Source organism: Sus scrofa, chromosome 15 (assembly GCF_054392235.1).
Source record: "Sus scrofa isolate SSC_HxYL_T2T_F1_AM1 chromosome 15, Sscrofa_HxYL_maternal_Yorkshire_Landrace_v2.0, whole genome shotgun sequence".
NCBI lineage: Eukaryota > Metazoa > Chordata > Mammalia > Artiodactyla > Suidae > Sus > Sus scrofa.
Window position 1 is genome coordinate 22070962 of NC_139397.1, and position 10866 is coordinate 22081827.

The 10866-nt window shown below is 36.5% G+C and overlaps 1 protein-coding gene across 4 annotated transcripts in view; it reads left to right on the plus strand.

Moving 5' to 3' along the window:
• Positions 1-9552, plus strand: part of GTDC1 (glycosyltransferase like domain containing 1) — a 427341-nt gene extending 417789 nt beyond the window's left edge. For 3 of the 4 annotated variants that reach the window (XM_084998904.1, XM_021074853.2, XM_021074858.2), the window contains one exon: positions 352-4325. In XM_084998904.1, coding sequence (XP_084855030.1) covers positions 352-369 — 18 coding nt within the window. In that variant the 3' untranslated portion in view covers positions 370-4325. Of the gene's footprint in view, positions 1-351; positions 4326-7509 lie in introns of those variants that run through there. The other variant, XR_002339027.2, reaches the window with a different exon arrangement.
• The last annotated feature ends 1314 nt before the right edge of the window (positions 9553-10866 follow it).

The following is a 10866-nucleotide window of genomic DNA, read 5'->3' on the forward strand; positions in this document are numbered from 1 at the left end:
GCAAATTCTTGGAGCAAGTGAATTTTTTTTTGTCTTTATCTCTCATCTAGAACCTTCCTTGTCTCTCATATAAAACCTGCTTTGATAGTCTTGTAAAATTTTACCCAGAAAGAACAAGCCCTTGGATGAATGCTGTTGCATTTCCCTTGATCAGTTAGGAAAAAGGTATATAGTTGTATGCTGGGTGCACACATGTGTGGGAATGTTGGTATACTCACAGACTGGTTTTTCTAAGAACCAGTCAGGTGCTCAGATGGGTAATTTTGTCAGCATTATACTGTTCCTATTGCTGTAATTATACCTTTCATCCTGGTAATAGCAAATCTTCTTTTATTTTCTCTCCTTCCATAGGAATATCCTTACTCTTGAAAGCCAGGGATGTTTGTGGCACTGGAGACCATAAGACGGCGATGATAAAGTATTATTCTGCCAGAGAGAATGGTAAAGAAGAACCAGCAAGGATGGCTGGAATGAAAAATGAAGTGGAGTTACTGGGACAGATAGGAGGCAGTTTATAGACAAAGACGTGAGAGAAGGAAAGCAAGGAACAGAAGAGAAGTTTCAAAATATGAAATCAGCAATCCACTAAACATCCAAAAAGACGAAGACCCTGGACTCAACAACTTTCCCTGAATGTAAGTGAAAAGATGCATGTACTACCAGAAGCTGTGGCTGCCTGAATTTTGAAACACTTTCATCAGAACAACTCCAGTTCTGGCTCTGAAAAGACAATGGGGTTAACTGTTGGAAGAGGGTAGTACTGCTCATTTCTCCAGAAAAAAATCTGATCACACATTAAAACATTATTGTCAAAATAAGAGCCCGAAAAAGTCGTTCCACTAAAATGGAAACACTACAAGAAAAAGTGGCCTTGACTCAATTGAAGAAGGGTGTGTTGGAGTCCACCTCACCGTCACTCTAAGGAATCTATTGCTTCAGCCATTTGAAAAATGACTGTTATATTCACTACCAATTTTTTTGTTGTTGTCTTTTTTTAGGGCCACACCCACGACATACAGAAGTTCCCAGGCTAGGGGTTGAATAGAAACTGCAGCTCCCTGCCTGTACCACAGCCACAGCAAGGCCAGATCTGAGCTGAGTATTCAACCCTCACCAGAGCTCATGGCAATGCCAGATCCTTAACCCACTGAGCAAGGCCAGGACTGAACCTGTGTCCTCATGGATACTAGTTGGGTTAGTTACCCCTGAGTCACAATGGGAATTCCACTATTGATTTTCTTATTAACAGTTCATCCATTTGTATTAAGCTCTGTGTATTTCCAAAGTGGTTTTGCCTACGTACCTCTTAAACTGAGGCATTTAGATTAGATTTTTAATCTTCATATTATAAATTTAAAAGGGAAAAATCTTTAGAACATTATTAAAATCTCAAAGATATGAAAACAGCTAGAAGAAATTCAGTCAAATTCCCAAGATGCTATGTTCTTGGTTTCCCAAAGACTGAACTTTCATTTCTTTTGTGGATTGAGAATGTGTCATAATGACAGATATGCCTGGCACACGGTGTTACTCAATAAATATATGTTAAACTAAACCTAATATTCCCATTATAATGAAGTCAAATAGAAATAGATTTTAATTTTAAATCTCTCATGTAATTACTCTTTTTTAGCTTTTTTTTTTTTTTGCCTTTTCTAGGACCGCTCCCACAGCATATGGAGGTTCCCAGGCTAGGGGTCTAATCGGAGCTAGAGCCACCGGCCTACACCAGAGCCACAGCAACGCGGGATCCGAGCCGCTTCTGCAACCTACACCACAGCTCTCAGCAACACCAGATCCTTAACCCACTGAGCAAGGCCAGAATCGAACCTATATCCTCATGGATGCTAGTCAGATTCCTTTCCTCTGAGCCATGAAGGGAGCTCCAGGAATAACAATTCTTATCTTGTACTGCATCAGTGGTATGCTAGTAAATGTTTAACTTGACCATTCTCTCCCCTCCCCCCACTCCCCACCCCCCATAAAAAGGGCCTGGTGTGTATATTTTGCCAGTTTCCATGGTGTAAGTATTCCCACCATTGACAATTTCAAGCTTCCAACATGACATCACTGAATACTAGGCTGGTAAGAGCTGTGAATAATCGACTCCTATGAGCTAATAGAAGCTGATTCCAGCACACCACTGAATGACTTTAAATTTATGGTTTTATTTCAAGGAATTGCTCTTCTGTGTTACTATAATTTGTGACACTAAGGCTATCTTAAGATGTGGTGGTATAGTGGAGATATTGATGCCAGGCTGTTGGACCCCTTGTATGCTGTGATGCTTCCATTTCCTGACTGCTGTGGGTGTGGGCGGATAACCATTCGTAGCTGTCCCTTCTCTGCCAAATTGCCCTTGACTGGGAGGTGCCTTACCCAGGAAGTCTACATACCCACCTTCAACACTGCCTCTCTTATGATGGACTATAGACAGTGACTGTCTGACAGGGGTAAAACACTGGTGTCCTTTTGCCTCAAACTGTGACCAACTCGGTGGTACCATTTGTGCTCCAGAACTTCTTGTGGGAACAAAACAAGCCAAGACCACATCCATTCTTTGTTCCTTCCCCTGCCTTCTCCAGTCTCCCTCAGTCCCATGGGTCTGGGAATTTAGAGGTGGATGTAGGAACAGTCCTCCTTTTTATTATATAGAATAACCCGCTTGGTGAATCTCTGCTTCCTGTCTCTGAAACTTTGGGCTCTGTAGTGCTTGAGGTCCTAGTTCTCAGACGAGGATGCTTCCATCAGGGATCGCAGTAAAACCCAATAAAACTCAGTCACCACTGTCATTTCACTTTGGGCTCTCCTTATAACTGATCATAATTATCATAAAAATGTAGGGCTGCTGGTACACAGTAATAAAGAGGTGTGCCTCTCCTTCCCATTGTCATGTGTACTTGTGAAGAGCAAGTACAACAACCACAGCTTGAGAAGGACATGGAACTAGAGCCCAGAGATGAGGGCCTGGATCAAACTACCAGGCAAGCCCCTAGGACCAATCAGAGTGCTCACTAAAGGAGGCAAGAGTCTAAGGTCGATGAAAAGGTGGGAGAGGCCAAATATTAGTGACTGCCTCAGGGTCAAGTGCTGTAGCCAGGGCAGTAGTTTGTCCCACTAACCAACCTTTTTTAAGTTTTCCTGGAAATTCTGACCAGAATCCTGAAGAAGCTGTGCCTAGATGAAAATGCTTTTATCCTAGGCCATTCCATTGCCTAAGGCAAAAGATTTTATGTTTTCCTCTGCACTGTGGTCTCTGTTTTTTGATAGACCGCTAACAATTATTCAGTCCAAATTTGGAGTATGTGAGTGCATGCATGAGTGCTTGCACGTGTGTGTCTGTATGTTTTGAACATGGTGATATTTGCAACCTTGAAAACCATTCAGTAATAACCAAGGTTGCTAGAGTAGGTCATGAATCATGCCAGCTGGCTCTCCTGCAGATTCATACCATCCAACCTCAGCTGGGCTCTCATATGCTGTGCTGCTCTGTAATCTCTTTGCCTCTGTTTTTTTCCCTATTGTATTTCTCACAGCTGCTCTTCCATACCCTCTCCCTTCACCCTGAATCCAGAAAAATATTCCTGTACATTTCATACCAGCAGATGACTCAGAACATGCTCTAGTGATTGAAGGTACCCAGTCCCAACTCTAATGTCTTCATCCTCATTTGGCTTTGGGGATGATGTTCTCTTGTGGGTCTGTCTTTCCATTGCTCACTCCTACTCTTTTCAACAATAAACCGGGAACAAAACACATCAACATCCTCTTATCTATTCTGTCAATTAGGTGTTCACAAGTTTTCTCTTGCAAATCTGCACTTGATTAGCATTGCCTAGCTCAGAACTTCATTTTCCCCCTTCTAGGCAGCAGTAGCCATCAATATCTCTCTTTTGTATGTCCATCAAAATAATCTTTCCAAAGCCTAGACTTGAGTCATTTGTCCTACACAGACTTTCTTTTTGTTTTTACTTTTTATTGCAAATAAATTATTTTGTATTTTACTGTGAATATAATATTTTATATTGTGAAAGATAGCCAGCCATACCAGAAGAATGTATATAATATATAAGTAGAATTTACAAAAAGAAGAAAATTATCACTGCTTATAATTCAGCCTAAAAAATAAGATATTATCTTTGTATTTATAAGCCTATGTTTTGTAAGTTTCTACTCAGTTGAGGCCCCTTCCTCTCCTAAACATAACTGCTATCCTGAATAATGTTAATTATTTCCTTGTTTTCCTTAAAGTTTATCATATATGTCTATGTACTAAGCTGTATAGGGATTATACATGGATATATTTATAAAAATATGAATCGGCATTATTTTGTTTTGCCTTTTTTGTACTTTATGTAAAAGGAATCATAATGTGTTGCTCTGTGACTTGATGTTATGTTTTAAAGATCCATTTATGTTGATGATTTATCAGTAATTTGTGTTTCACTGTTGCATAGGACTATATTCCAGCAAATATTCAATTATAACATACACCTGAAACTCATGCAATGTTATTTATCAATTTTATCTCAACAAAAATAATGCATTTCAATTTTTTAATTCTACTATTATTAGACACTTGGATTGATTTTTTGCTACCAAAAAATGGGTTGCTGTGGACCAGAAGTTTGGGGTTAGTAGATGCAAACTGTTGCATTTGGAGTGGATAAGCAATGAGATCCTGCTGTATAGCACAGGGAACTATATCTAGTCACTTGTGATGGTACATGATGGAGGATAATGAGAGAAAAAAATTATTTTTCTTTGCTGTACAGCAGAAATTGACAGAACATTGTAAATCAACTGTAATAGAAAAAATAAAAATCTTGAAAAAAATGTTCTTATGTAAGTTTGCTCATGTTCATGAATTCGAGAGCTTCTTTAGGATGTATACATAGAAGTGGTGGTGCTAGGTATGCACAAATGTACCTTTACCAAGCAACTCCAGATTGTTTCCTAAAATAGTTTTACGACTTTATTCTACATCAGCAGTGTATGAGAAGCATCGGTATTCTGCATATTACCAATATGTAGTATTTTTAGACTTCCTTGATTGCTACTGGCAAAAAGAAATTTTCCTATGTTTACTGTCCATTCATCTGTGAAAACCTTTTTATATCCTCTTCTCATTTTTAAGGGACTATCTGAATTTTTCACTTGAATTCATAAGATTTTAAATGAATTCTTAAAAGGGAGAACAGCAATCCCTTTTCACTCTTTTCCTTTTTGGATTATGCTTCCTGTTTGATTTAAAAAATATTTATTACCCTGAAGAGATAAATAGGATTTTCTAATAGTCTGTTTTAACTCCTGGTTTTCCAATTTAGGTACCTGATCGGTTTGGAATTGCTTGCTTATAGGGTCAGAACTACACACTTTTTTCCAACATAGATAATCAGTTGTCCGAGCATAGTTTAAGGATAAATTCGTCCTTTTGCTACTGATTTTCAGTGCTAATTCTCTTATATATCAAGTTTCCATCTAAGTGTATAGATCGGATTCTGGAATCTCTGTCCCATTCCACTGGTCTATAGGTTTATCTCTACCCTAGTGCCACACTGACTTAATTACTATACATCTGAAGTAAGTCCTGCAATCTGATAGGTCACATCCACTGGTTATTATCTCTTTAGATAAAAATTTATTCAGACTATTCTTCAATTGTAAAGAAAATCTCTCTTCATTTATAGCTCCATCCTCCACCCATCATTATAAAACTGATTCTCTTATGCATTTGTCTTCCAAATAATATAGGGAAAAAAGAAAAAAAAGAGGAGTTGCATATTAAATATACATTACTACTTACTGTCATGTTTGCTGTATACTTTATTTTTTGGTTGCTCTTTATTTCTTCATATGGTTTTGAGTTATTGTCTAATGTCCTTTCATTTCAGTCTACGTGACTCCTTTTAGCACTTACAGGGCAGCTCTCCTACTGACAAACTCTCTTGGGTTTTTCATTGGGTAAAGTCAACTTTACTTTTATTGTTGAAAGATAGTTTGATCATATATAGAATTTTTGGTTGATAATTTTATTCTTTCAGTGCTTAAATAGGTCATTTTACTGCCTATTGACATATGGAAAAGAAATCAGCTTATAATCTTATTAAGGATCCCTTATACATAATGAATTGCTTCTTATGTACTATTTTTAAGATTCTCTCTTTGTTTTTGTCTTTTGAAAGCTTGACAGAGTTCTTGTTGTGGTTCAGCAGGTTAAGAACCTGGCTAGTCTTCATGAGGATGAGGGTTCAACCCCTGGCCTCCCTCAGTGGGTTAAGTATCTGGCATTGCTGCAAGCTGCAGAACAGGTTGCAGATGTGCCTTGGATCTGGTGATGCTGTGGCTGTGGTGTAGACTGGCAGCTGCAGCTCTGATCGACCCCTAGCCTGGAAACTTCCATATGCCATTTGGTGTGGCCCTAAAAAAGAAACTTTGATTATAATGTGTCTTGGTGAGAATCTCTTTGTGTTTATCCTACCAGAGTTTATTGAGTTTCTTGGATGTATAGGTTTATGTCCTTTGAATTTTCTCCTTTAATCTTTTAGTGTAATGAAGCAATCTCATAATTTTCTCATGTTGAATTAACCTTGCTTTTTGAGAATAATCATAATCTGTTAATAGTGTGCTATTTTCTTCATATATTCTCAAATTTAATTTTTTAATATTTTTTGTGTGAGATTGGCCCATATTTTTCTGTTTCAAATTGACTCTGTCTGGTTTGGTATAAAGGATATGCTAGTTTCACCCAATATGTTAGAGAGTATTTATATTTATCTCCTCTCTAAAATAGTGGAATAATTTGTTTCTTGATTGCCTTGCCAAAGGCACCAAAAGAACAATTTCAATAAGGTGTTTTTCTTTGGGAGAAATTCTAAAACATTTTTAGTTTCTTGAGAGGGTTCTAAGGTGATTCAGATTTTCTAGGTTTTCATAAACAAGTTAGATTGCAAATTCTTTCATTTCACAGATTCATTCAAATTTACTACAATAAAGTTGACAAAGTATTCTCTTACTATCTTTTTATTATGTTCTACATCCCTAAGTCCGCCTTTCACACACACCCCATATTGTCTACTCTGCATTTTTCTTTTTTTTCTTGATTATTCTTGTCAGAGATTTGTTCTTTATTAGTCTCATCATAGAACTAACTTTTTGTTGTGCTGATGCTGCATATTGTGTCTTTGATTATAATTTAATTATTTTTTGCTTTTTTTTGTTATTTTTAGTTTTTAGGGTTTTTTTTTTTTTTTCCATTTATCTTGTTGTGGTGATGTCCATTTCTGCTTTGGCCTCAATTTTGTGTCCTGTCACTAAAGAATGACTCATTGAAATTCAGGTTCTAGGCCACCAGAAATTAGCAGATACCTCAGGGCAAAAGTCTGTTCCAAATCTCTTTTTTAACTCCTTAGATTCTTTGTGATTGATTTCTGAAGAGACTATTATTACAACAACTCAGCCAGGCATTACAAAAAGACATCTTTTTTTTTTTTTGTCTACCTTTTTCAGGTGTGCTTCCCAGAAACTACTCTTCCTACAGCCTTCCAACACTCCCCATGGCTCCTATATTCTGGAAACATGATTCCTTAGCATCATTTTCTAAGAGGTATGACCTCAACCTGTCTCTCATATCTTTATTTCCTGCCAGATGATTTCCTTTTCCATATGGAAACTACTTTTTAATTCTTATAGACTCAGATCAGTGTCATTTGTTGGCAATAACTTCCTAATTTCTCAGTCCTTTGAACACAGAAGCAGTCTGTCTTATAACATTAGTAACAGGTTGTACTGATCTCTTTACAGCACTGTTTAACATTTGATGAAGGAGTGTATTTATGCCCACCTCTCCTGCTGGATTTTGAGTTCACTGAAGCAAGAATTGTGTAGTCATTCACTCAGTGCTTATGGAATAAACCAGTGGAATTTTGAATCTCTCTCCTCACTTACCAGATATTTTCTCCCTAGTCCCACTTTTGATGCTCCAGCTATAGAAGGAATTACAAATAAGTAATAAGACCCCAGAGCCACCAGGACTTTTCTTTTCTGCAGATTTAAACACCTGTGGCCCAGTTCTTAAATGGTATTAGCCAAATTACACCAAGCATTTTAGTTGTACCTTTGGGTTCCGGAGTCTAATTGCTTGTAATGAAACACTGGAGTCATAATTTGATGGTCTGTAGGTTTCTCAGCTGTTTCTCTCTATGAGAAAATATATAATGGGATATTTTGCACGTGATTGTCTATATTTTATATGCAACACATCAGTGTTGTGTAAATTTTGTGAACAACTTCTATTATCTTTGAAACCACAGAGGCAACAAACAGTTATAATTATAGTCTGAAGAAGCTATAGTGTTTCAAATATGCCTACAGTAGTGGTATTACAATGAGAATGTTCTGTTTGCCTGAAGCTTTCACTGTGCTCAGTGACATCACAATTATACTAAATTTTAACAGAAACTTCTGTCCTTAAACAGAAACAGCTTGTTTGAAAAATCTGAGAGTTCTCTTTCTTCTGAGTTCTTTGATTCTTCACTGAATAAAAGTGGGAGAAACAGTAAATATCATGGCATAACTCCATTCTTTGTTACTTCCCGGCTGGTTTTACTATCACAGAGTAATAGGTATTCTACTTTACTCCACATGGGGAATGAATGCATGTTATTTAAAACTTCTTTCTGTGCATCTGCTACTTGTCAACTCATGATCTTCTGATCCTTGAAGATTTGACAACCCTGTGATTTGCTTTAATGGAATTACTGAAAAGTTATCAACAAAGACGTTGCAATGTAAGAATGCAAAGTAAGGCCTTAGATGTTTAGAGGGAAATGAACTTCAAAAGCGGAGTAGTGGCCACAAAGAAATACCTGAATCATTCAATTTTTGATGCAGTCCTGCATGTCTTTAATTTTGTCAACTGGGAGAGAGGATATTTACATTGCCTTCCCTTTTCCTCAGCTGTGACTTATTTTTTTTTCTGCAGCTTGTTAATCAACACCTCATATGATACTGAATACACCTCAAAATGAGAAAGTAGAAGCGAAGGAACGTGCAATCTGGAATAGAAAAGCTGCCTTCTAGGCCTGCCTTTTCCTGCTGTTTTGCCACTGAAAGTGGCAGAATCATTTGGTTAATCTTTTAAGTTTTCTGAGCTTCTACTGTTTTATCTATAAAATGTGAGAGTAGGTTAGACCAGTGAACCTCCAAGCCAGGTTTCTGGACCAGTAACATGAACACATTCTGGGAATGAAAGAAGCAAATTCTCTGGCCTCACCCCAGACCCACTGATTCAGAAACCCAGAGGGTGGAGCCCAGCAAACTGTATTTTAATAAGCCTCTAGGTGATTCTAAAGCACTTTAATCTCTGAAAATCACTGGGTGAGATGAACTTTAGGAAACTTCCAACCTTAAACTTCCATGAGTCCCTATGAATTTAAGGGTAATTTAGGACCAAATTAGATGTTAAGTAGGCATATTCTTCTGCTTGTAATTAAATTTAAAATTTGGATTCCAAACACAGATTTAGAAACATATGTAAGAAAAAAAGAAAAAGAATGCTGAAAATGTTGTCCAAAAAATGTAATTACTCTGAAAATGTTTTTGCATATAAGCATTTGTAGCATTCGCCTCCTTTTGACATCTCAAGATGAACTTGGTATTTCTGTCATACATGTATTGTGATGAATATTTCCCCTGAATGCTCATCACTGCTTAATGGCTGTGATTTCAGAAAAATAATTTAAAATTATTCAGATTTATTGTATTTCATTTCTTATATTTATGGAGAATAACTGTTAATAATCTGTTTCATATAAGTGCACATATGGCTAAAATTTTCATTATTGAATATTTAGGCCTTTAGTCTCCTATATAGGGAAGTGTCCTCATGTTTAACCAGTTCTGTGCTTCATTATCATATGCCTTACCTAACAGTCTGTCTGGCTCCATTTTTTATTAATGTAGAAAATTTTTTGGTAATGATTTTGATTTTCTAGGATTGGTATTATTATATTAACTAAGGCTTTATGTTTTCCACGTTCGGTCAAAGAAGGAGTTGGAGAATCTTTTATTGTTAATCTAAATAAGTTAACAAATATAAATATGCACATAAAATGTAGAATAGCATTTAAAAAAATTCTATAGAAAATAAAATTATAACTGGGAGGAAAAAGTGGGAGAATTATTTTTTATATTGTTTTGACCAGTAAGATAGAGTCTGAAGACCTATTCTCGAGAAAGAGCAGTCAGATCTCTGATTTTCTTAAGAGAATCCCAAGTTTAAGATTGGAAGGTTTGAGTACATTTCAGGTAACTATTTTCAAGATCTATTTCTAGAAGCTTGTAAAAAAATTGGCTAAAATATTACTTTTTTTTTTCTTTGCAACTAGAAATAGTCAAAAGTTGCAAAGTTATTAAGAAATAAGTTTTTACTACAAAATCAAGTAAAAGACATTTTAAGAAGTTATTCATTTAACAAATGTTTATCGAACACCTAGCATGTACTAACAAAGCACTGTGCTTAACGCTGGGGTTAGGCCAATGGATAAGGTGTCTTATCCTTGCCTAACAGGGATTAATATCTACTGAGGGAGAACAATATTTATATAGTGATTATGCAAATTATGATTAAAAATACAGTGCAATAAATGTTATGAAAGAGATGGGTAGACTAGAATCATAATTTATAATTGAAACATAGACTAGTCTGAGGATCAGAAAAGACTTTGATGTAAGTTATAGTGATGGTCATTCTGACTGCTATGTGGAGAATAATTGGTTGGAAGCAAAAGTAATGTGAGAAACCAGTTAGGCTTTTGTAGTAATCCAGTACTGTTCCCTACCATCATGGAACTTATGTGATGATGC